The sequence below is a fragment of the Puccinia triticina genome, chromosome 1A (genome assembly GCF_026914185.1).
Source record: "Puccinia triticina chromosome 1A, complete sequence".
Lineage (NCBI taxonomy): Eukaryota > Fungi > Basidiomycota > Pucciniomycetes > Pucciniales > Pucciniaceae > Puccinia > Puccinia triticina.
The window spans coordinates 2,878,048-2,903,875 of record NC_070558.1 but is presented as its reverse complement, the minus strand read 5'-3'; the positions used below and the strand labels follow the sequence as shown (position 1 = coordinate 2,903,875).

Genomic DNA, 25,828 nt, shown 5'->3' with positions numbered 1-25,828 from the left:
ACAAAAAGCAAACATGCGACATAAGAGAAAAACACACCAGCTACAAAACCAAAAAAAAAGAGCCCTGGGGTATAGAAGCAGACTACATGTTCCGGGCAAAAAAGGCAATAAGACGAGAGAAAGCTACTTGAAAAACGATTTAACACTAGAGAGCCCAGTAGAAAATGTAGATTTAGCGGCTTGTTGTTGTGCGATGCGTTTAGCTTGATTCAACATATCATTAGAGGCCTCTGCCATGTCATCGAAGCGTTCGTTAAGGAACCTGAGCCGATCCGAGCGTTCATCCAAGCCGTCGATATTCTGAGTGAGCTGAGTTTTGGTGTCAGTGGCGCTCGAGCCAATCGTTGTCGCCGCCGGCTTGCTAGCCCGGTCCTTGGAAGAATGGTCCTTAGAATGAGATCGGGGTTGGTTTGGGAGAAAGCTTTTCGACCGGCTTTGTTTCGCCCGTGGAGGCTGGGGCACTGTTTTCTTGACTTCTGGTCGGAGTGGGCCCGCAAGAAAGGAATCTAGCTCCGCGCCCGTCACTCTGCTCGTTCCGCTTGCCCCGCCCTGAGCTTCGGTCGTATGTGAACTTTGACTAAACCAGGAGGCTATATTCAACGTTAGATTCGTCGTCATCGTGGTTAAGAGCGAGGAGTACGGTCTGGGTGGATCGGGCAGGGTGATGTTCGGGTCATAAAGCTTGAGCGCCGGCGAATAGATCAAATCTCGACCGAAAATCAGGGTGGACAATTGAGTGGTTGATAAGTGTGATTGATCTAGCACATCCGCAAAGCCATCAATATAAAATTTGTCCATTTGATCAACCCTGCGCAGGAAGGGACAAGAGGTAAAAAACAATGACAAGGATGCATTCAAATTAATCGGCATGATCATTTTTGCGAGGAAAAAGTGAAATCAACTGACGGGTTCGAAGTTGGCAAGCACGTTCGACAAATTAGTTCCAACTTGGGTAAAGATAGAATGTAGCAGGATCTTTTTTGGTCGATCAAAAGGAGCACATGAGAGCCTTGGTACGATATGGTCGAAGCTTGGACGATTGGTTCAGGAGATATATCAGCTCGACAATTGAGTTGCGGCCCATTCAAGTTCATCCTAACAATGACCGATTGAGAGCAAACGATGACCAAAACGGAGTCTAAAGATACTTTGGGCGATGCAACCGGGTCATCTTCAAATACTCCTTTGCTACGCGTGTCCTGAGACAGTGCATTCCTCAGACTTGAAAGATTTGCTACTAAAGGATGTCCATCCGAGTCAAAGAGGAAAACTGAGATGGGACAGTTCAAGGGGCCATTTTTGTGATTTAGATCACATCTGAATGTATCAGTGGCGTTCGATGATGCAGTCCAATTGTCAATTGAAGCCATATCAGAGGGAGTCAATGTAATCACATTAAAGAGCCCGTTCGCGTAAGCAACTATTAGTCGAGGAAGAGTGGCGGAATCTTTGAAAGGGAAATAGTTAATCAGACAGGATAATTGAAAAGACATGATATATTCGAGAAAGTCGGATTGCTTACCCGATTCCGTGCGGGCGATGGTCCAGTACATACAGCATATCGCACTTTCTTTGCTTTTGCCTTTAGATTTACTTTCATGCCGAATCACATCGCTAAATAGGAGCTTAGACTTCCTCAGGTCAACAACTTTGATCCACTCTTCCTGAGGATGGGCGATCGCAAGAAATCCTATGTCCGTCAGAGCATACTGGACACCGCTCTGACCCTCGCCCCGATCATCGATACAAGGATTCTGGGCTTCTGACCCAGTGATTTGGATCAATGCGATCGGTGAAAATCCGCTTGAAAGTACGCCGAGCTCTTCAGATGAACTCAAGGCAATCATGGCGAGGCTTTTGTCTGCAGATCCTGCTGGGTTCCCTGCCAGCTGAAGTAGGTTTGAAGGTCGCGTACTGGGAGTACCCGGTGACTACGAACAACCCATTGATACAGAGAAATGGTTAGCGAGACGATTCACGGCTGAAGAATGATACTGAGCACGGGCTTGGATAGCAGATGGTGCTAAAGAATTACCTCTGGAGGTCTATCTTGACTTAAATCGGCATGGTGTGATTGTGAGTTCATTGGCTGGGCCGATGGACTTGAAGAGGGTGGTGTATCTAATCCTGTAGGATACATTATTGGTTTAATGGAAGCAGATTGTTGATGGAAAGTATACAGCAGAGAGTCTCTGTTGGCGAGAATTATCAATAGATCAAGGCTTTCTGGATTTAGCTGTAGTTCAATGGGCGCGGCCAATTTGAAACTGAGCGGGCTACTGGATGAATGTCGAAAGAGAGCAGTCATATCAACTGTCAGATGGTCCAGCCGGCGAGGGAAGTCAGACTTCAAGTCAAATCCATATTTTCGCGTGCCACCTTGTTCTTGTAGGTCATCCAATTCAGACGAGCCGTGTAACTTGGGTAATAGCAACGCCGGACTAATATCCCAAAATCGAATTTTATAATCCACATGTACAGTGACGAGTATCCTGTACTGGAGAGAAAACTCAGAAAGCACAGCAGAAGTTTGTTGGTATTGGTCTTCAAGGGAGGCTGAGATAAGAGGTGACACATGTGCTTGGCCGCCGCGCAAAGGTAGATGATCAAGGTGGGCAGTTTGGAGTTGGGCAGAGGTATTCGCATTCGAAGATAGATAAAATTGGTAAGCGAGCTCTGACAAGTCGAATAGCTGACTGAGAACGACGGTTTTAGAGCCGATCCAATCAAATGAACTAGGCAGGAAATACTCTTGGGTTTCCTTGTGGGTATCGGGGGGGAAAGTATAGCCGTGCACAGTGCGACTGGAAAAACGCAAATTATCGTCTTCCGCAGCGGGTCCCGAGTGAAGCCAATCATGTTTCCTTCTGCAAGTAGAGCTGATCAAGATTGCCAGTGGATCTTCAGCGCCATCGAAGTACGGAGTCTTTCTCGGTATCAGAAGGAAATCGTCCGGAATCTCATCCGTCGGGTACAAAGAGTGCCCAACAGACGAGACTGAGTCTTTCATGGCACCCCGAATGTCACCATTGCCTTCGGATGTTGTTTTGCTGTGCGGATAATACTTTGGATAGTGTAATACATGAACGCCGATAGGATCAATGACTAGGAGACCACCAAGGATAACTAGTTTTGTACCGTCTTTCGCCAGGTCATTCTTATCGGATTGATTGGAATTACTGTTTTGAGCAACTGGAGAATGGCTCCACGCCAATCTGAATATAGGTTCTCTGGTCTGGGAGCCGGGGGCTGATACCGTCTCAGAGATTTCCGTATCCGGCGCCTCTTGCCAGTCGAACGTGGTAACATTTTCACGATCTATCGTTCTGACCAACAGGGGAATTTCGCCATCATCGATGGACCAAAAAGCCAAACAGCCATCTGAATATCCTGCTGCAAATATTAGCCCATCAGGTCGAAAACAGATACAGTTGACATTGGGTCGGCGCTCCTCGAAAACGGAGGGGTGATTAGGATCCGAGTTTCCTCCGATTACTCCAGGTGGAATGATCAGTTCAAATCTCCGGACAACGAGTTCTTGCTTCAGATTATAGAGTGAGATCCCGCCTTCGTGAGCTATCAGGATCAGATTGATATCATTGGGATGGATCTTAATATCTGTACAGATTGGACTGTCCAAAACAAAGGCAAGGATAAATTTGAAAACAAGCCAGAACTGAGAGTTATTGAAAGTCTCACATGTGACGTGCACTGGGGGCTCCCGGAGCACCGCTTCTCCGGTAAAGTGCTTCTTGCTCAAACCAAAGATTCCGAATTCTATTGAAAGCGGTTGAAAACTTAAGTATCTTGACAGTGTAGAAATGAATACGGATGGAGTAAAGCGTGAAATACCTGTAAGGAGATACAATTCCACGTTCAAGGTCAAAGCATTCCACCGTGCCATCTTCCAGACCTAGGAACATGTGCGAGTGTGCCGGTGAGACATCGAGGCATCTAGATGATAAAAGCGGTTTTGAGTTTGCAAGTTGTGGTGAGAAAAAACAAAACCCCCGCAGATGGAGACTGATGACTGGAAATCAATGAGAAGGATGATCACGTTACGGTTGATCGTATTGAATGGGTAAATTCTCGAAGTGGCCCTCCGTCTTGAATTCTCGATAGATTGTAAACCGTCAGGTAATTTTTGACATCTGTTTATTTATTTATTTTGACAGATGGAGGATTAGTTAAGAAATTTGTTGAAGGGTTGCAGCCAAGGATTTCAAGAAATCTTAGACTAGCCTATGGCACATATCAGAGGAGACCCAGACTTGAAGTTCAAGAATTTGATCGAGTGTGCCGGTCGATTTTGCCAAGACGATGAAACTCCGGGTGATCCCCAAAGATGAAAATGGCCATCCGCTGTACCGACAGCCAGAAATGACTGGAGAGGGTCGTAGGCCATTGCAGTCTAGATGTGACACAAAGCTCTTGTTAGTAGCAGACTCGTGCTCAGGTAAGCTCAAGTGGAACCAAAGCTCACTATGGTGGCTGTTATCCCATGTTCGAAGGCCTTGGAGGGGGAGAAAAGATCTTGACCATGCTCGAGGACATGGTGAGACCAGTTGAGTTGTTTGAATAGGTTCCCAGTAGCCTCTTCGCGATGCTTCTTAGCCAGAGGTTTGAAGAAGGACATCCAGAACGTCGGATTCGAATTGCTTGCGATGCCCTCTTGGGATGTGGGGCGGGTTGTTTATGCAGATGGAAGTTGATCCCGTTGAGTGAGAGCCAATGGGCATCGAATGCTGTTGACTGTTGTGGTGGAGCACAATGGCCGATGATTATGTAATCCAGCCACTCCGATGAGCCCATCCAACCGACGCACCCCAACCCCACACTCGGCAACACCCCAGATTAACAATGACGCACTGAAGGAACTAAATATTTAAATATACCCAGACCTGGGCCACATGAAATATCATTATCATCACTTGGGCTGTCTGCATTCCATGAGGATAAAATCAAACAGATGCAAGTCACAAAAGCCCCCAAGTTGAGCGCAACTCACGGACATAAAAACCAAGAAAAATATGGAAAGATTCTCCATGCTCTTGTGCGTCTTTTCTTTCTGCAAAAATTATTCACACAATGTGACATGGTGATGTTAACAGGGACTGAAGCAAACCAATCTCCACACGACTTGGCGCAGAAGCCCCCCCTTCAAGAGGAAATTAAGGCAGGCGTAGACCTGGGAAAGAAAAATCTGAGCCCACAAGGGGATTCAAATTCGTAAGGTCTTTTGAAGAACCCCTCAAAATACGATATTTTTAATATCTACCCGATCCCGTTCGTCTGTTGTTACTGCATTCTACAAGATACATGCATTCATACTACCCATGTTGAATACAAGTCAGGATGGAAGAAGCCTGGCGGTTTCGGAGGGACCCACTCCAATCGATCGACCTACCACTACCATCAAATAACACCAAGCCGACGATTGACTTCGATGCATTTAGTTTTGACGGTCAAGCGGAACGAGTCGAGAGTACGAGTGTTGCGAACGGTTGGCGGTGTGACTTGAGGGCTGGTTGGGTGATCATCCACTTCATCCCAAATGTCCCCAAACTGGTTAAGCATGTTATGCAAGACAATACAGCAGTGCACCCAATGAATATAATGTTTGGCGCTGGCAGTTCGAGAGAAACGTATTTCGTTTAGAGAGGCCCATCTGGCTTTCAAAGCACCGATGGCCTTCTGACTCCGTGTATGCGATTTGGCTAAGCAATAATCGAACTCTTCATCCGTTTTCGACTTCGGACCCGGAGCGTTGGATGGTGGGATGACAGTTTTACTCGGGCGATAGGCGGAATCGGCAATGAGATATTGGCCTGAAATGAAAAAAGGGTCGGCTGCGATTGAAAGGTATCAAGCAAAGTGATGCAACTCTTACCTGGATCAAAGAACTTGGTAGGGTTTCGGTGCAGCGATGATTTCTCGTATGTCAGGCTTCCTCTCCATTCACCAGGCGTGCCGGTGAAGAAAGCAGTGATCCGTTTGTTAGCATCACAGATAATCTGGGCGTTCATAGTTGGGCGTCCCGTCTGACTATGCAGAAATGATTTGTCGTTCATCGGATATGACAAGGGGATGGTTAGATCGTCAACTGAGCCTACACAGCCCTCGAAGCCTTCTAGCTTCATGACATCCGAAATCAGCTGTCTCCGTATTTCGTTCGGCCAGGTCACGTATGTGTGTGAAAGGGCGTTGATTGCTTGAACGGGGCCAACGATAACTTTGATAGCATCTCGTCGACTGATACCCAACCTGGAGGCCAGTGGACCTGGCAATCCGTCGTGCCCATTGGATCCGAGTAATTCGAGTGTTAGTGCGAGTTGTTGGGCAATAGAAAGCTGAGGTGTGCCAGGTCTCCGGAAAATGGCGTTATCCTTGATCTGGTTGAAAATCCAGAGGAAGCTAGATTTCGACATTCGAGTGGCCTGTCTGAGCTCGTTGTCAGGCAATTTGAAGAGCCAAGTCAGATCCAGTGGCTTCTTGGTGCATTCTTGGTCGGAGTCAGCCTTCTCATCCTCCTCCTCCTCGAATTCCTCAGCAAATTCGTCGTCAAACTCCTCATCATGCTCCTCATCTCCATCTTCCTCATCGTCCTCATCGCCTCCGTGTTCTTCACCACCTTCATCGTCCTCATCGCCTTCATCTTCCTCGTATTCTTCGAATAGGAGAGCGTACATAAGGGCGAAATGTTCGAGCTCGTCATCATACAGCAAGTCGTTTAACGGGAAAGGCATACTGGGGAACATTGTGTTTGTCAACGAGCTGTACGGGTTGTAAGGCATTGCCATTTGAGCCTCCTGGTCGATAATCTCTTCGCTTGTCCTAGTCAGTCGCCTAGCGAACTGGTGGGGTCTTCTGGAAGATGATGCTAGTAAGTAAATAGATGCAAAACTGAAAATATAAACAGATCCCACCGAGCCCAGTCCCGGACTCCCAGTGCGGATTGTCAACAAAGCTGTCACAGGGTGTGTCACGCGTCTGACACCACCAGTCCAGCCGCACGGGATGAGACGGCCCGGAATTCAGGGAAATCTCCCTGCCGACTTGCAACCACCGACGGAAACTATCAGTATCCATGGCTTCACGATTACCGCCGGGAAGAGCCTTGGGCTTATTGATAGTTGGTGAGATCCATTTCATGACCCCAGCCCTTATTCCCTGTCACAAAATACCGATATTCTTGCTGAGCGTGGTTCATCTTGTCCATGCAGGAACTGGAATGGGATGGGGTATCATGAAACGTGAGCTTTATGTATTTACATGGGATCATCATTAATCTACCTATTGAACTTTTCGGAATGATCCGCAAGGTTTGCTATGTCCTCTTCCGGCCCGCCTGGCCCAAAAACTTTCATCGGATAAAATCAATTGACCTCACGCTTGTTGTTCCTCCCTGTGAAAAGTTGCCACGCCATCTGAATGTCAGTACGACACACAAGCTTATTGATTGAAAAATTGATCAAAAGAACTCGGCATTGATCGGATCGCGGCTTCATATTGAACTTTTCACCCACAGCCCAGTTTTATGACGTACATAAATTCCCACAATTTGCGTTTGGAATTGAACGCGATGACGAATTATTGACCAATTTTGTTTTCATTGTTGTCTAATATGGATGATTGCTATGGTCGTACTTAGGAGCTTGCGCCCGATTTGAAACGCAAAGTTGATGAACGTCGGAAGGAATCGGCCGAATGGGACAAGTTATATGGCAACACGACCGGTCTGTTTTCCAAAACACGATCAAGTTACAAGGCCACAGAGGCGGATTCACTGATTTGCTTACTTTTTCTATACTTCTCCCGAGTAGTTGAAGCCCAATATCAGAAAGCCGTAGAACGTGAAGGGCCAAAGAAGGTCTAGACCTCGCTATCAACTCATTTGAAATCCATTCAAAGTTGTAGATGCATGAACCATCAAGACACCTACATTTTATGAGTCGAGAACCGCCATGTGCTTGAGTGGAGAACAATTTCCTTCACCGTAGCAACTCCGAAGTGAATCTTCTGCCACTCTGGGCCGTTGGGTTTTGGTGGAGATATCTTCATCAGTAATTACTCTTCAAGTAAAAAATTGAAGGGCAAACAACTCAAATAAAAATGTTTGGTAACTTGAGAGCTTACGGTCAGGTTGCCGCGCGTCTTGAAGCCAGGCGCCGCTCGATCGGAACTAATGAACAGTATGTAAGGTTAACAATGAAACAGGTGAGTGGCAAGCTTGCCGCCTCAATGCATCGATAGTAGGGCGAGCGGTTGCCCAGCTCGCACTCAAAATGTACCAGGACTATCAATTGCTTCTTGAGAATAACACGAATAATAAGTTAGTCGCGAGTTGGGATTGAAGTCTATATAGTAGTTGCAATATTTGAAAAAATTACTAAGCATGATGCAGTGTTACAATGTTACCATCAAGTTTACATTCCTACTTCTTACAGCATAATAGATTTTGTGAGCTTTTTAAGCTTAATACAAGCAGATAGCATCGAAAAGAAGCCTTCTATGGAATTGTAGCCGATGTCTCCCAGCTGATAGTCTTGATGATACGCATGATAATTCATAATTTCAGTTTAAAGCAATCAAGTAGTGTCATCCCGAATCCAGAGAAATAAGAGAGCCATCACTCACGCGGAAGATACGAATGATAGATTATCAAGTCATTCAACTTTGGCTTTCAGCTTCAAGCTTTCGTCTGGCATCGCCTCAGCGTCTTGATCAATTTTCCGGAATTGCCAGCCAAATTTCACAGGATAGAGGAACGGTCTCAAATCAAATCGGTTATCGTCTTTGAGGCCGTAAAATCAGGAAGAAACACGAAGTCAGCTTGATACACCAGGGTGGACTCTAGCGTTTTAAAAATACAAAGGGTGTGAGATTGACCAGGTGAGTAAGTTTCAGCATGATAGCTTGGAGTAAGGGTGGTCATTTTGTGTCGATTTTTTGCATACTCAAAGAAGAAATGCTTCACTTTTCCAGCGATCTGTTTTTTTAAGGAGAGGACTGTGGATCAGTATTCCAAACCATCTCAACACCACACGATCAATGTGAAAAGTAAACTCACCTCGATAGGGCTCAAGAACGAGCTCCAATCTTGTACCAGCCGCCTGAACATGCTGTACGGCCCACACTTCTCTACCTTTCTCAGCCGACCAAAAATCGACAATTCATCATACGTCATACCCATGTCGACCTGGGAAAAGGGATTCATACATTGTTCAATTATAACATTGGGTTCAGTATATTGGTTTTGGAACTTACTTCATCTGCTTGCACATAGTCGCTCGTGATTGGCTCCAATTCCGCCGTTGGAACAGCAGTTAAGAAACTGCCGCATAGAGCTTTCAGTAAGCTGTTTCGCCAAATGAACAACAACACAAGTTGAGACCTACTGCTCTAGTATTGGCAGATCAAACTTGGTTTGGGCGTAGGCAATGAATCGCTTCAGGTCAGTCTTGCTGATTCCGCCAATCGGGTTAATGTCTGCGCTCGAACAATCATATTTCGTCATATAGCCTCGTAAACTGTAGAATAGTAAGAAATTGATATGAAAACTAAGAAAACGTTTGCACAATAGAAGTGGAAAATGATTGACCTTTCGTCCACATTCGCACTGCCCAAGACCAGGAGACCACCATTGAAGCCCCTGACCCATGGCGACAGCTGTGCAAACATGTAGCTCAGCAGCATCCTCAATCGTGCCTATACGAACGTAAAATCAATATGGGCTTCATCGTTCAGCTCTTGATATCGTAAGGGTGGGACTGACTTGGATGTTCTGAAGTGCTAAATTCTCAGTTTGAGTCCCGCCGTGTATCTTGAACAGGGGGGTTTTACCGGTCGTCACAGCGAATAAGGTCCGGATTGAAGTAACAACTGCGTCCATATTGAGATCAGTGTGATATCTGATTATTTCGAAAGAAAAAATGCAGTCAGCTCGTGATCCGAGTCTAAGTTGAGAAGTTGGTACTTTACGATCCAATTGCCTCAGCAAGATCCTTGGCTCGTTTGCGAGTTTCTGGGCTCGAATTCTCAGTCCCCATGTAGCAGGTGTGAAAGATTTTGTTGCAGAACTCGCGTGCATCGAGTGGGACATAGTCGTTTTTTTCGCCGGTGATTCGGACAGCATCATCAATGACCTGTTGGTCTATTGTGGAATAATTAACAACCGGATTCAGTGATGTCGACAGAAAGGGTTCATGCTTACTGCCTAGTCGAGCTTCTTTTGCAACCAATGTACACATTGAATAGACAATGGTAGCGGTCGCGCAACTATCGATACCGCCACTTAGGGGAACGAAGTATCCTTTCATTCCACTGCGCCTCAAATAATCCCAGAGCCAACAGGCAGGTCCAAGTCTACAAAGAAAAACAGAACCGTTCAACAAAGCTGTCAGCCTGAATCCTACAATCCTACGTTACTCTGTGATCAAGAGGATCGGCTTGCAGCTCACGCGATTTCTTCTTCTGGTGTATGATAAGTAGCAGGAATGGGCTGGCCGACTGCAACGGGTGCCGGGAATCTCGTGAGATCAGCCGCGACATAAACACGCTCATAACCACTGGCGGTAGGACTGTTCGACGCGGCCTGTTGATTTCGACTATTTCTTCCAACCCGATGGGTGCGAACGGTCTCGAGATCGACGGTTGTTGTGATCACCTCGACATCTTGCAAAGAGAACTGGGAGCCTTGGCATATCAATTTCCCGTTAAGAGATATTAACGAGCAACCATCGTAGTATATTCTATCGCCATCGCAGCCTTGTTGATTGGCATAGACATAGACACCACCTGCCTGTGAGATGCATATATTTCCATTTCAATATCAAGTTCAGTACCAATCAGAACGAAAGGGCAGCAAACAATGCAAATCAAACCTTCTCAGTGGCTTCCTCAATCAATTCAATCCTGGTGTGTAGCTTTCGCAGTTCATGATGCGAGGCAGAAGAGTTCAAAAAGATTTCCACTCCTTCTAAGCTCAACTGTATGTGAGGGCTGAATTGAATCAAATTCTCAGCTATTGAAAGCTGGTTGGTAAGATCCATTAGATATTTACTGACGAATTGGGTGTGAAGAGCTCTTCACAAGTCTCTATCCCTATCGAAGTATCGTCTGTCATGACGATGGCGAGTCCAATGGGCACTGAGGTCTGATGTTTGAACCGGCAAACTTGCGTCACTGGAAGGATAACTTCTGAAACGAATAAAATGAGGTCTTTACGAGACTTACTTGGGCAGTAACCAATCGAAGCTCTCTAGGTAGTAAGAGTTGTTCAATCTTTCTATCTTGCCTCCAAGAGCTAAAGTACCTCAGCTCCCTAATAAAGTTAAACGAGAAAGTCCGTCCAATATAGAATCATCAATATGATCGCTGTTGTGTCAAAAAGCGAGAGATGTAAGTATCAAACCTGTAGTTTCCGTCATTGGCCATCCACATTTTAGGCCTGACTAAGATGATTTTGGTGTTGTAAAACAACACTCGGCAATTGTAAAGTACCCCCCTGTGGATTACTGGCCTAATGATCAGGGTCCAAGTCAAAGGAGGACATCATCCAGAATCAATCAGCCGCCTCTAGACGAGGATGAAAAATAAAATCATTATACTCAACATTCCAACATCGCATAGTATGTCTAAGGTTTCTGGTGATGCCAGCAGCTTTGCCAAAACCTCCCAACAATGCGTGACCGTGTCCGCTATGGAGTATTCCGTCAACGAAAAAAACAAAGATCAATCGCGATTCATCATTTTGAATTGTTAGGAAATCTACATTCTCCTTACCTTCTAGAAAATGGTCAAAACAACCATACCCACTACGAAAAAGAGAAACACAACCATACGTCAAGAGATTAGATTTTTGAGGGCGATTAGGTCAAGAGAGTAATGTACTGACCAGATCTCAAGTTCGGGCCCAACTCTGATGGAGGCGCGGGCTTCTTTGGCCAACTTGATCGATTGTAAAATCCTCTGGTGATTGCCATCAAAGTCGAGCTGTAAAAAATATAAAAATGTTGCAAAGAGATTGTTTAGTCATCTTGTGGTTCCACCTCGTTGTTGTCTTGTATAACTTGTTCTGGATGGTGATCACAGATATGATATACTGACAGCCCATTGGTTTAGGGAACAAGTGGCGATTCTGTTTATTTCAGGGTGGTTAAAAAAGATAAGGTATCAGTCAAGATATCAGTAGACCATTGTCTTATGGTATGACTTGCGTGATTGGATGGGCCATCAAATGTATGTAGCAGGTCGAGGTTGGTCGGATGTCCTTGGGCTCGAGACTTTGAGTCTGCTCCGTGCTTCCTTCGCTGTTGAGGGCGGAAAGTGCTGCGGTGTGGCGGTGAAAGTCACGGTCAACCCTCGCAGCGCAAGTTCACATTTGTCAACCACACTCTTCACTTTCAACCTACCATGAACACCCACGGAATACCAATACACGCACGACGGATGATCAGGACCGGAAGAGTCGAATGGCATATCACCAAGCCACTCGCGCGTTTATACTCGAATAGCCCATCGGCCGGCTCCCGACGATTCAACAAATGGGAAACGATAGGCCGTATTGATGGAGCGGAAAACCAAGTGGGTTCACCTTGTTCGCCCTCGAACCTCCGGCCGATCCGTTACTTTCGAATGAGCAAGCTTTCCAAGCCTATATCACCCTCATCACCTGCACCATCTGCTTCATCAAGCCCAACACATTCCTCAGTCGATCATTATCCAAAAACAGCACCTTCCCACTATTCCCTAAGAAGTTTTTTCAGTAAATTTACTGATCAGGATCATTCTCATCAACAAGACCAAAAATCATCAAACTTCAGCCACGAAGAACAATCCTCCCCCGTTGGTTTATTTGGCAAACTCAGACAACTGACGAAGCTCTATGGAAGTGCTGCTCTGGTTGTTTACGGTGTACTCGGTGGAGTCGACTTTGGGTGAGTAACCCACTCACATCAAATCAAAACAAAACACAAGAACTGTCTGCTTCTTGTAAGGAATGATAAAAAAATTGATCCAACTATGGTGCAAAAATAATCTCAGGTTGTCATTTGTAACGATCTACCTAGTTGGCGCCGAACACGTGAGGAAAGCGGAAGACTGGTTACTCGAACAATTGAACTGGAAACGAGCCCATTCTACGCCCTTGCCTTCAACTACACCCGTCCCCCAAGGCGCTGAAACGGAGAATAATATGCTATGGACTACTGCTGTGGTGGCTTATACGATTCATAAGACAATCCTCTTACCATTTCGCATCGGACTTACCGGTACGTGTTTTCGCTCATTTCTAGCCATTTTTTTCTTGACTTTTATCGGCTTCCCTTGACCTCATGCTTCATTGCTAAATCAAACATGCGCGTTTCAATCCCTCACGTACATTCATCGGAATTAATACGGGTCACATACCACATAATTAAAAAAAAATCGCATTCCACACTTCTAAAATTTGACCACAAATTCAATCATCAATAAAATGTGTGAATTTTCAAATGGCTGGGCTGAATTCGCATTGTTGTAGCTTGGATGACCCCACCGATTGTTAGACTACTACGAAAACGAGGATGGAAAGTTGGGAGAAATTTAGGTTGATGACTAGATTTCACGTCTGCTACATATCCCGCCCTACTCCCCAAACCCTAAGTGCAACCCTCTGGTTGACCGGCTCATAGTACTCTAATAGAAAAAAGCCAGACCATTCTTTTCAATCATGTAAACCATTCAATACGCGAACGGGGAAAACTGAGTTAGGTCTTGTTCTCACCGGACATGACGAAAGAGCTTTCACGATGAATGCCAAAGACATTCAGCTCAAGCGCGAAAACCACTCGACAGTGTGAGGTGTTACTGGTCTATTGACTTTCTTCAATTTTCAGCCTGTTTGAACTTGGACTAATAAATTCAAAGTTAGCCAGGTCCAACTTGCATGCACTTTTGCAAGTTGGTGTTCAAGGCTTTTCTTGAGCACCAACTTTCAGAGAAACATTCAAGAAGGTTTGCGGGGCAAAGTACTGGCTTGCATGCACTTTTGCAACTCCATGTTCAAGATCTGGCTTGAATGCCAACTTGCAAAAGTGCACAAGCTGCACCTGGCAAACTTTGAAACCCCATAATTTTCATTGCAAACAAAACTTATGATGTAGGTGTTGCAAGACTTTTAATAATTGCTGGCTATGTTGGACACCACCAGGATACCTGAAGCCACCCCCATCACTTTTGGTGTGCTTGCAAAGCAGAGCTTCCCACTAAACCAAACCATTCTCTGAGAATATGTGAAGGCCAATCAAATGAGGTTTGACTGCACATTTCACAATCAGCAGCAAGTAAACCCCCATTTCAATTGAGGGAGATTCCTCGCAAGATCTCACCACTTGCTCTAAACCCATGGGCCCATGCTTTTTTACAACTGATGTTTGGTGTTCATACACAATGTTTCACGACTCCCGCTCAGACAAGCAAGGTTTTTGTTGCTGATGTTTGGTCTTCATAAACACTGTTTGACCAGTCTTTCAGAACAAGAAACTTCTCACATTCATATTTGGTGTCCGCACTCATTAAAACCCTACCTGGTAGAGACATACCATAAATTTTTCTGTGAAAATATTCATCTTTTCCATAGGGTTAAAAATTACAATCTCACACCTAGCGCAAGTATTTCAACCTTGACCAATATAATGAGCTCTTTGCAGATGCTCATTTTCCTTGCTCTGTATACCTTAAGATTCACTCAATTGGCACTGAGTAGCCCAGTTGAATCAATAGTAAGCAGGCCTATTAGTATGTACTTCTTTCCTTTTCTGTCTATTTCACATCTTTTCCATGCTTGAATCAACTCTATCCTTCTTCTTACTTGGTAGCTTGTCCTGTGGAAGGATCAATCAGTCAGAGACATACTGGCCAAGATGTACAGTCTATTTTTAGAGGAAATAGTAACTTAAAGGAACCAAAACCTGATGATCTTGCAAGATTGAGATCCACCATTCTGCAAAACAAAGGTACATTTGTCACTGCACAAGATTTTTCTAGAATCCAGTCACTTGATTACAGCATTATGCTGAAATTTGTTCTTTTTTTGCAGAGGAACTTGAATTGATGCAAAGAGATGGAAGGCAGATTGCCAAGCGGATCAAATCACTAAAGGTTCAAGCCCAATATCAACCACCAGTTCAATGTAAACCTCAAACCCAAGGTGTTGTTGGGGCTCGAGTTCAAATTCAACTTAAAGTTAAATTTGGACCTCGATCTTTTAGTGGTCAGGATCTTGCTCTTGATTTGGATGAGATTTTTAAAAAACTGACTCAAGCTAGAATATATGAGCTGTATGGAGGTTCAGTTGAGGCTCTCTCTGTCTCACGCTGCTCAGAAGGCCAAACAATGCACAGCAGTAAAATTCTGGTTCCAGAACCAAAAGCTCAAAATTCTGGAAAAAATTTGGGAAAGGAAATCCAGACTCAAAATTTACAAATGGCAAATTCAGTTCTTCTTTCAAAAACCAAAAAGTACCATAAGAATGAAGAAATTTCAATAGGAAAAAGAATTGTGGGGAATATGACCGGAAAAAAGAGGCATCACAATGGGACTTTCAAGAAAGCTGAAGCTAAAGGTGAATATATTCAATTGCCAAATGTGCTACTTTCCAAAATAAAACATGATCTTATATTAGCCCCATGGGTTCAAGTCAATTGGAGATTTTTTTCAAATAAATTCAAGGTTTATTTGTATAACAGCCCAGAACAACTAACAGCCCAGTTCAAATTGGAAATGGTAGAAACCTGGTTTCTGCTGCATGATTATATCATCAATCACAAATTGATGCCACCAAAATTCATTGAAGATATCCGCACTTCACAAGCTAAAAGTCTTTCTTCAGTGGTCCAGTGCTACATTGGATGGAAGCAGTCTAAAACAGATGAAATTTGTTTTATCCCTACACTAGAGTTTTTAACAACTAACATGTCAGTGCGATTCCTCCACAGAGCTATCATAGGTATGTTTGGTTTTTGAATGCACTGAGTGTAAATTCTCCTTTCTTTCAAAAAGTAAGAACTTACTTTTGAATATTCTTTCCTCATATTTTTTGGGTGATGAATATCAATCACTTTCCAATGAATTAATCCAGAACTTCCTTATGAAAATCAGAAGCAGGCTGTCTATGACTTCATTCACGCCATCAATAAAATTTCAAAATCTGATCAGCTTAGGAAATTCTTTCATAAGGATTTTCTCAAGGATTTGGAAGCTCTTTATAGGAAGTTAGTGGATAACAAGCAGGAATCACAGGATAACAATATATCTTCTTTAGTAAACAATGCCATCCAAGTTATCTTGAACCCACCCCATCCAACTGCAAAATACCTTCCCAAAAAAAGATCCAAATTAATAACTGGTCATGCAATTCTTCATTTCATGAACTATTTTTATAAGCCAATTGTAACCAATTTCAAACCAAAAGAGATTGATCTACAATCTCTTGAAAAGAAAATTCAGTTCATCAGTGACATCCTCCATGCTCAAAATCAACCCAGTCATCATTCAGATATCACAGATATTAAATCAAACTATTCACGAAGAATTCTGAAAGAAATGAAAGAAGAACCTGGGATGACAGGATGGATTGAGAAAATTGTATTTCTCATTTTGGGTTGTTCAGTATCACATCTGATACCAAGTCTGGGAAAAGAAGTGAAGAAAAATTAATGGCACAAGTTTTTAACTGCAGTATAATTTTTTTGAAATTCTAGGATGAATCCTCTTGGTTCTTCATTACCAATCTCAATTCTCATTTTCACTGGGTGTGTATATACACACATACATGCATGCATTTGGCCATGCCCTTCCCCTTTGTCACTGCATAGCTGGTGCCACCAATTCTCTCTTTCTGATTGTTTTTTTAATTTTCTTTGTCTTCTTTCTCTTCACCCAATCCTCATATCATTGTTAGGATTCTCAAAGAAACCTCAAAATAGGTTTATGATACGACAAAGTGCAGAAAGAGAAAAGTGTGTTGATCAACAGTCCCCTCACTTCAAATTTCAAAATGTTCAGATTGATTTGCATGTACTCATGGCATTGGAGTAGCACTTGATCTGCCACTTACCCCTGATTTATCTATACCTTTTCCGAATCCAGATGCAATATTTTCTTACAAAAACCGACAAACTTGAGATGGCAAATCCGGCCTTCAGATTGCAGGCAGGTTCTGTCCGACCGGAGCTGGGCTTCACGTCCAGACTGCAAGATCGGCTCGACAAAACCCACTGCTCAGACCGGCTTGTCCAAACTACTGTTGCATACCGTTAAGTGTGTTTGTTTTCGCATCAAACGACAATTCCCTTAGAAATGGTATTATCTACGTAAATACATATTTTTGTGGTGGATGTTGTATTTCGCTGCAAACTGCGGGGGATTGTGGTACATTGTGGTTCTGGTAGCTCTAGGTTAACCCTTGAAGTGACCATTTGCTCTTCTGAGACGTACAAACGAACTGGAATCATCAGCTCCTTGTTCCAATGAACAGCCATCTGGGCCGCATGTCTTGTGAAGATAAAAATGCCCTTGCTAGGCTCCTGGGGTTATATCCTGCAGCAACTCTCTCGGCTTACTCTAGCTCTCAATCAATCAAAGCCTCCCGAACGGAGCGTCCTCGGTCGGCGCAACGCTGCAGCCGTTCGGCCCAGGGGGAGAAAGGCCGTTGTTTCAAGCGCTAGCTTGGCTTTGTAGTGATGTCTGCGAAGGATTCCGTGCGCTCAAGTCATGGCATGTCCCGTTTATCTGTCGGGGAGTAGTACTAGGAACGGCGGCGGCCTTGGAGGCTGACCCCCATGAGCAAAGTGACGCCCTCTGGCGATGATAAGAATGTGCTTTTGAGACTACAATACAAAGTTGAAATATGTTTTTGGACCCTAAGCATTGGGGCAGACGGCAAGGGTATCGACGATGATCAATTAAAAATAAAGTGCATATTGATACACTCTCGGATATCATCGAGGTGCTGTTGCTGATGGGCTTGTTGGGTGAGAAGATCGCCGAGAGATCGACTAGCCCGATGATGATGAAGCTTGTGATGTTTGTCCACCTCCCTCCGCTTGTTTGGCTTCTTCCTCAATCCCAGTCGCCCTGCAACGACCCAACGAGCCCCAACGATAACGCCAGCTACATACCATAGCCTTACAGTCTCAAGCGAACCTCCCCCGAACAATCCTTCCAACCAAGCCATGTCCTCAAGCTCGCCTCATAAGCTGTCGACCGTCGAAGGTTTCGTCTCTGGAGCTCTCGGAGCTTGCGTGGCCGTAACAGTTCAGTCACTCATTTCCCCTGTCTTTTGCTACACGCAGTATCCTCCATCAGTCGTTTCCTTTAACTGTTTTGCCATTCGCATTCTCAACTACAAAAAAGAAGGCTCCGATCAGTAATGATATCCTACGTGTAGACATGACGACGCTTGATTTTCTCCCTCTGATCATGTTTTTCTTCTTATTCTTCGATTGGCTTGTCATCTCAGTTTACGAATCCCATGGAAGTAGCCAAGACTCGATTACAACTTGACGGGGAATTGAGATCGAAGGGCAGTCCAAAAGCGTATACCAACACACTCGATGTCTTGAGGAAAACGGCCAAGACGGAAGGGCTCCGGGCATGTCAGAAAGGTCTGGGTGCTGCTGTAAGCTCCCCATACGCTTTGATCGAGCTGGTTGCTCCATACTGATACATTTCTATCCGTGGACTGTTGATATATATTTCCATGTTCGCTCACCATATATTCTCTCGGTCCAGTACACATACCAGTTCGCTTTAAACGGATCACGCTTAGGTGCAGTTGGTTTAATTTTGATTTTTCTAACATATCAATTCACACGCCGGTTTTGCTCATGAAGGACTCAGAGATCTGATATAAGTCATGCTCATCTCTTCCTCCTCCAAAACAAACATCAAATACTTAGGCTTTTATGAACCACTGCGACGGTCGATCGGATCGCTTTCTGGCCAGGATCCCTCAAAGGTTCAACTATGGTCATCCGTCTCAGCTGGTGCACTATCGGGAGTGATCGGCGCGATCCTTGGAAATCCGTTGTTTCTGGTCAAGGCTCGTCTACAGGCATATTCATCAGTACGCGATCAATCGGCAGTGAAGCTCACGGCGAGCTTCAAGGCTCCCACAGTCAACCATTCGATCAAGCCGAGCCTTTCGCCTCACCCTACTCAGCATGCATACAAATCGGCGATAGACGGACTCCACCAAATATTCAAAGCTGAGGGCTTTAAGGGCCTCATGCGAGGCGTTGATGCCGCGATGATGAGGACCGCCATGGGCAGCTCCGTCCAACTCCCCGCTTACAACTACGCTAAGACTAATCTAGCTCCTTACTTCTCACCCGACTCGTTCTGGCTTTATATCGCTTCCAGCTCGTTCAGTGGGCTTTGTGTCTTAACCGCTATGCAACCAGCAGGTCATCATCCATTCATTCCTCATCTCACTCATCTTCCGCTCTCCAATATCTCATCCTACACCTTCCCATATAAAACCCTTGATTAACATCCTCTTTTCCAAAACACTTTCTGATTCTGTGACCATAGACACTGCATTAACAAGGATGTACAACCAGTCAAACCAACCTGGGAAAAGATTATACAAGAATCCAGTGGACTGTCTATGGAAGACTGTTCAAATCGAAGGCTTTACTGGCCTGTAAGAGCTTATGTGTCATTTAATAAATTTTCATCAGTTTTGATCTATCAACCTGGATTCTATCGCCAATCATCAAACCAACTCGATCGCGCTTGAATCTAATCTCATTCTAACTGTTTTTTTTTTTTTTCTGAATTGTTGGCCTGTATAGCTACAAAGGATCAACAGCCCATTTCTTTAGGATTGCACCGGTAAGCCTTCTTTCCCTGAACATTAATTCTCCAAAAAGTTCTTCAATTTCCTGTTGGTTTTTAATCTGATCCGTTGCTTATTTGTTGAACCATTCTTTGGGGGGCAACGAAATCTCCTTGATTTGTAGCATACCATCATTACGTTAGTGGCCAACGAAGCAATCAGTCAATGGTGTATGTTCACCCGATTTATTTGTTATTGTTTCGCTTAAATGGGATTGACTGACTGTCCATATCTTAATTGCGATGAACAAAAAAACACGTCTTTAGGGTGTACAAAGATGTCGGGATAATAAGATGAAGAAGGATCAGTACAGATGGACACTGGATGTATCGCTGACCGACTGTTTAAAATTTCAACCAAGTGCAACATTTTCTTAATTATTATTAAACCTCCACTCAGTCAGCAGAGAAAAAGAAACATTTATACATCCATTTATACACATACATGCATACACTCATCAATATAATCAACACACAATACAACTGCAAATCTATGTCAAACCTCTCCCGTGGTGACCCATCAAATAAAAATATAGAAGGAAGAAGGCTAAGACAATCTGAATACTGCTCTACACCGTTATCAGCAGCTGCACTACACCACACAACAAAGGCACAGGGAGGGGTTGTCCAAGTACTGGACAGTTTACAAGCTGCAAAGAGACATGAGGGCTCATGCAAGTCTCATGATATTTCAGGCAGAATTCAATCTTGAAATTAACGCAAATCCATAAAAACAAAACCAGAAAACTTTTCTTGAATTTAGGCTTGCTTCAAGTGACAAAATTGTCAGCCCTTGACTCCTCAGACACATGTGTGATGGGCTGACACAAGAACTAAACACCCTTTGAGTTTGAATCCAAAGAAATTTATTTCTCCCCAAGTCTAAAATATAAGCTTCTGCATATAGTCAAGGACTTCCCATGGGCTAAATTGCTTAATCTAGAGGGACAGGCTAAGATTTACTGCCTGGTGAAAATTGATTGAGATTGTGTTTTTACCCCCCAACAAGGTTTAGCGGACCCCTGTAAATCAAGCCATGTAGGAAACAGTGTAGTGGAAGAGAGTGGTACCCTCACTAAAGTGTCCACACCACTCCTCTGCAAGATTATCCCGGAGAAAGTTGGGTGATTCAGAGAACTCTGCTCCGCAGATCTGCCAATGTTGTAGGGCTCTGAGCGGGGTAAATAAAGTAAAGCACATAAATAATAAAGCTTCACAAAAGTAAACCGTAAAATAAAGCTCCGCCACATAAAGAAGATAACTCCACCACAAAACTCCGCAAAAACGCAAGGAAACAGCTGTAAAGCAAGCATAAAACTCCGCAAAGCACAACTGTAACACATAAAGCAAGTTCGCAACATAAAACTCCACTCTGCAACATACACAAAGTAAAAGAAGCACAACAGTCTGCAAAGTAAAGTAAAAACCGTAAAAAGAGAGTCTGTGGGAATTATGAGGCAGAATCCTCCCTCCCCCACCGTGGTTTTATAGAGAAAAGAAAGAGAACTAAAAGATATCCTCCGCCTGCCTCCCACACACGCCATCTGCCAACTCCATTCACACGCACACACTTGTCATCTGCCAAGCGCTATGCACACACACACATGTCATCCGCCAAGCTCTGCTCTCACACTCACCCCTGTTGTCTTCGCTGCCTGCCTTTTCCCGCTGTCACAATCCTCTCTCTAGCTTCCATGCCCCTGTCTAGCCTATGATGTCAGGATCCCACACGCCACCTCTGCCCCAGCTACACCCACTGAAATAGCCCGCTTTGGCTGCCACTGCTTCCCCCAATCACCACCTCTGCTAGCCAGTCTGCACTGGCCTGCTCAGTTTTACAGTTCCACTGTTGAGCTCCGCACACCAACACCTTGCCACCTTCAGTTGTGCACACCACTCCGCTCTGTTCTGTGTTGTCTGTACTCTGCAATGATTGCTCCATGGTCAATTTGACATGTGTGCCAGAATTGATCACCACAATGGAAATTCCTCCAGTTTAGACCCTAGATAGTCTCAGTTACAGTAGTTCTGTGGGAGACCCATTTCCAAGAGGAGTGCTCTCTCCTTCCCTTTTTACCCTTAGTTTTTTCATTACCAAGCCTGTCATCCTTTGTTGCATCCTTTATCAAGAAAGAATACAATAACTGGGTATTTTTAGATATCACCCTCTTCTCCTTTTTCAGTTCAGAATCATCTCTATCTCACAGTCTCCTACACAGAAATGAAAGAAAACAGATCTGATAATGATGATATAATCAAGTAGAATTAATGATGAAGACAATGATAATGATGAGAAAACATTATATTATTGTTACCCTGCCATTACAAGTAATACAGCTCCCCATTGTTGCCAGAGACCTTCACAGGGGTATTTGCTCTATCAGCCTCCTGTGCCATGGGGCACAGTTTTAGCCCCTTAGAACACAGGTGTTAGGGAAATGAGGTTACTCTGGCTTAGAATATGAATTCTAAACTTTGTGTTTCCTTAAATGTACTTCCACACCATCTTATGGGAGATGGCTCTGGGATTTTATTTACCCTATAAATGGCACTATTGCACCCATTGGCAGGTACCCGGCACCTTTCAGCAGGTATCTGCATGCCCATGCAGGTAACCATGGCTGGTGTGGAGATAATTCTATGATTTTTAGTACAATTATGGTGTTCAAAGTTGAAATCATAAAATTTTCAATACATAAAATCATAAAATCATAAAATCATAGAACTTTCAAGTGATGATTTCATATGTGCCATTCTAGAAATATTGCTCTAATTTGAGTGCTTGGGTGGAACATATTTTCTTCAGCTTAGAATTTTATGATTTTATGGTGTTATGATTTTATGCAAGGCAACTTTGAACACCCTACATGACCCCCCCCCCCCCCCCCCCCACGGGTCCCTGTAAGAGCACACAGATACCTGCTGAAGGGTGGTAGGTACCTGCCAACATGTGTGAAAGTGCCATCTTTAAATTCTAGCCTCAAGCCTTATTTGCCATCTGTAAACCCCCAAACCTTGTGGGGTTTCACAAAGAGTCTCACAAATCTATCTTTATCTAACTATTTAGCCCGAACTCCCTTCCACTTCCCAGCTGGTAGAGATCACTGCTTGCACATCTCTCCGGCTAGGTTGGGATGTGAGTGAGAGTCTCTCTTGGAGGCACCTTGTTCAATTGGCACTGGGGCCAGAGCAGCCACAGATCCATACAGCTACTCAGGCAGTACAAAAACAGGAAAATGGAAATCACAATAAATTATTGAAGTTGAAGTATACAACCCCTGGTGATTGGTCTAGCACAGAAAGATAGAAAAAAAATTGGGCCTTTTTGCAAGTTTTTTTTTGCTAACAGTTTTGCTCCAGGAAGGTTAGGTAAATGTGAGGGCAAAGTTTTCCCGGCCAAAACACCCCAAGCTCAGGCCAAAATGTTGACATCATTCCCAAGTCCTTCTTTTGGAGGCTCTGGCTCACACTTTGAACAAGGGTTGCTTCGTGCCAGCCCAGGCTACCCAAGTGCCCTCTGAATCCAGCTCACTTCCCATCAGTGGTCAACACAATGTCACCACTATCTCAGAAAACCGTATTGGAAATGCCATGGATGCTTGATTGACACCAACCACAATTCGATCCCAGTTTCAGTGTTTGATAATACACCCCTTTTTGAAGATTCCAAGTAGCAGCAGGGCCTACGGGTGACATATAATCAAGCAAGTGCACTGATTCATATTGGTCATTTTGTTGCATCTCACATGTATATTTATGTCTCATGGTTTCAAGCTGTTTCAAGCCGAGAGTGGGGCAGGGGGGTTGATGGTGTAGCCTAGTATCGAGTGCGGGTGTTAGGCATATGTTTATACCAGGTCGAGGTGTCTCTCCGCTCTTCTCCATTCCCCCTCGGCCACCCGCACCGCCCCACACCTCCACCCAGAATCAACCACACCACTCGTCATCAACATCACCGTCATCAACAACATGCTTCAAACCCTCAGACCTGGCCTTCGGACCCTTCTCGCTCGATCCGCTCAGCGCAAAACCTATGCCACGTAAGCCAGTCCCATCGTCTCATCCTCTCCGACTTTATAGATCGGTCTCGATACCTCAAGCTAGCAACGTCGATACAGGATAAAACTGTCTATCGATCCAATGAATAAGCTGACCAATTCATGATCTTGGCTGTGTTTATTAAAAAAATGAATCAAACAGTGCCGGCGGCGATGCACTCGGTGAGGCGTTTGTGAAAGAACGAGAGGCTATCAAGAGCCACGCCGCCGGTTCCTCGGAGCTTTGGAGGAAGATCACGTTTGTCACCCAACGTCCACCGAGCTATGTATTCGAATCAGCTGATGTACTGACATCATTTTCTTCAACGCCGATCAATCACCAGTTACTATGTTGCTTTTCCGTCGATCGTTCTGGCCCTTGTGAATGCCTACAATCTGGCTAAGGAACACGAACATCATCTGTGAGTATTTATCGCCCACCGTGTGTCCAGTAATTCCGAACAACTAAATGGGCTTGGCGTGAACTATTGATATTCTTCACAAGTGAGCACATCAAGGAGGAAAACGGCGGTGAACTTCCCGAAAGAATCAATTACGATTACTTGAACATCCGTAACAAGAGTTTTCCCTGGGGGAATTACGTGCGTAGCTCCTGTGTTATTTCCAGTGCTTCTGACTGTGATTGGCTGACATTGTCGGGTGTTGTGATGATTAGACTTTGTTCTACAACCCTAAAACTAACATGCCTCCTCCCTAATCATTACAAGATGTATATTCAATGTGATCAATTCAAATCCGATGTTCTTTTTCCCCCTCAGGCGAGGCTCCCGAGCAATGTCGTACTGATCACAGACACCAGCGCCCCGTCTTCTCTTCTGTCACTCGACTACTGCCCAGATCTCCAGCATCATTTTTCTACTTCATCATGCTAAATCACCGTTTTTTGATAGATTCCGATACGCCGACTCACCATTTCGGCCAATGAGCAAGCTGCTTAATTTTTTGCACGATAGACTCTGCTTCATTCAACAGATCTGTCATAAAAACTAAGCACACATTATTATTTTGATCGTTCTCTATCGCGATCTCAATTTCTCTGGGCGATGACGAAAAATTTAACCATAAGAAAAAGTAACCTGACCAATCGTATAGCAAAATAGTAGATCGGAAAAGGAAACTAGACGACGAGAAGATTCGATACGAGAGCCCGATCCAAACAAAATCGCATGTTGTTTGTTTGTTTGCCTTCCCATACTAGACATGATAGAAACCGTCTCCTTTTTTCGAATAAAGAGTATAAACTGGTTTCAACGTGCACTTGTAACGGAACACGAAGGCAAAAAAACCAATGACGCGTGGTTTTTAATGATTGGTGTTCTCTTTCGAATTTCTCTTGCTCGTTCTGGTTCTATCCTTTTCTTTCGATCATATACTTAGTTGCTGGGATGACGGAATTCTTATATTTTTCTAAAGTGTAATAGTTTGCAATCCGAGCCCCCACAGTCCATACATATCTCAAAATATCCATAGATTAAATGTGAACATCGCGCGTGATCTTGCGGTGTCTTGAATTTGATGGAGGGTCCTAATCGAAAGTATTTTGGAAGCCATCTTCAGCCAAAATGTAGAGCCTATCATGATTTCGCAGCTAACTGGAGGACTTCCCGTCGAGTCTGGGAGCCTCCCAGATCTCAATTTACAAACCCAAATTCTTAATTCTTGACAAAAAGGAAAATGTTTTCCTAACCCTACAGTTCATTAACTTCATGTACACTGGCTGAGTTTTTGATAGCTGTCTTAATTTAGGATTTAGAGGGGCATCTAGAGCTCTCTAAACAACCACGGGAAGTCATCCACTGGAGGACTTCCCGTCGGCATTCAGAGAGCTCTAGATGCCCCAATAACTCCTAAATTAAGACATGTACTAAATTAAAAATCAGTGCGCATGA

The 25,828-nt window shown here is 44.2% G+C and overlaps 7 protein-coding genes across 7 annotated transcripts; 4 read left to right on the top strand and 3 right to left on the bottom strand.

Moving 5' to 3' along the window:
- Nucleotides 1-123: 123 nt before the first annotated feature.
- Nucleotides 124-4,636, bottom strand: PtA15_1A359 (uncharacterized protein; the record flags this gene model as incomplete). Its single annotated transcript, XM_053165378.1, has 9 exons — nt 124-808; nt 907-1,447; nt 1,523-1,931; nt 2,036-3,632; nt 3,700-3,777; nt 3,853-3,954; nt 4,058-4,151; nt 4,243-4,411; nt 4,484-4,636. 9 exons carry the CDS (start codon nt 4,634-4,636, stop codon nt 124-126), a joined length of 3,828 nt encoding a protein of 1,275 aa, XP_053016576.1.
- A 672-nt stretch (nt 4,637-5,308) lies between these two features.
- Nucleotides 5,309-6,758, bottom strand: PtA15_1A358 (uncharacterized protein; the record flags this gene model as incomplete). The annotated part of the gene is made up of 2 exons (XM_053165377.1): nt 5,309-5,330; nt 6,568-6,758. The coding sequence occupies 2 exons, from the start codon at nt 6,756-6,758 to the stop codon at nt 5,309-5,311; spliced, it is 213 nt and encodes a 70-aa protein (XP_053016575.1).
- A 259-nt stretch (nt 6,759-7,017) lies between these two features.
- Nucleotides 7,018-7,876, top strand: PtA15_1A357 (uncharacterized protein; the record flags this gene model as incomplete). The annotated part of the gene is made up of 6 exons (XM_053165376.1): nt 7,018-7,132; nt 7,224-7,253; nt 7,416-7,433; nt 7,529-7,542; nt 7,652-7,736; nt 7,824-7,876. The coding sequence occupies 6 exons, from the start codon at nt 7,018-7,020 to the stop codon at nt 7,874-7,876; spliced, it is 315 nt and encodes a 104-aa protein (XP_053016574.1).
- Nucleotides 7,877-8,666: 790 nt separating this feature from the next.
- PtA15_1A356 (uncharacterized protein) lies at nt 8,667-12,235 on the bottom strand (the record flags this gene model as incomplete). The annotated part of the gene is made up of 19 exons (XM_053165375.1): nt 8,667-8,794; nt 8,890-8,989; nt 9,071-9,199; nt 9,268-9,334; nt 9,399-9,530; nt 9,602-9,708; nt 9,776-9,911; nt 9,982-10,153; nt 10,214-10,365; nt 10,461-10,801; nt 10,884-11,001; nt 11,067-11,155; nt 11,236-11,323; nt 11,414-11,521; nt 11,615-11,699; nt 11,785-11,816; nt 11,897-11,994; nt 12,109-12,139; nt 12,219-12,235. 19 exons carry the CDS (start codon nt 12,233-12,235, stop codon nt 8,667-8,669), a joined length of 2,130 nt encoding a protein of 709 aa, XP_053016573.1.
- Nucleotides 12,236-12,414: 179 nt separating this feature from the next.
- Nucleotides 12,415-13,593, top strand: PtA15_1A355 (uncharacterized protein; the record flags this gene model as incomplete). Its single annotated transcript, XM_053165374.1, has 3 exons — nt 12,415-12,938; nt 13,045-13,271; nt 13,523-13,593. The coding sequence occupies 3 exons, from the start codon at nt 12,415-12,417 to the stop codon at nt 13,591-13,593; spliced, it is 822 nt and encodes a 273-aa protein (XP_053016572.1).
- Nucleotides 13,594-13,790: 197 nt separating this feature from the next.
- On the top strand, nt 13,791-19,691 carry PtA15_1A354 (uncharacterized protein; the record flags this gene model as incomplete). Its single annotated transcript, XM_053165373.1, has 6 exons — nt 13,791-13,837; nt 18,113-18,296; nt 18,503-18,661; nt 18,775-18,811; nt 18,942-19,448; nt 19,576-19,691. The coding sequence occupies 6 exons, from the start codon at nt 13,791-13,793 to the stop codon at nt 19,689-19,691; spliced, it is 1,050 nt and encodes a 349-aa protein (XP_053016571.1).
- Nucleotides 19,692-23,914: 4,223 nt separating this feature from the next.
- On the top strand, nt 23,915-24,636 carry PtA15_1A353 (uncharacterized protein; the record flags this gene model as incomplete). Its single annotated transcript, XM_053165372.1, has 6 exons — nt 23,915-23,921; nt 23,962-23,989; nt 24,082-24,177; nt 24,263-24,340; nt 24,424-24,520; nt 24,595-24,636. The coding sequence occupies 6 exons, from the start codon at nt 23,915-23,917 to the stop codon at nt 24,634-24,636; spliced, it is 348 nt and encodes a 115-aa protein (XP_053016570.1).
- Between the last annotated feature and the right edge of the window lie 1,192 nt (nt 24,637-25,828).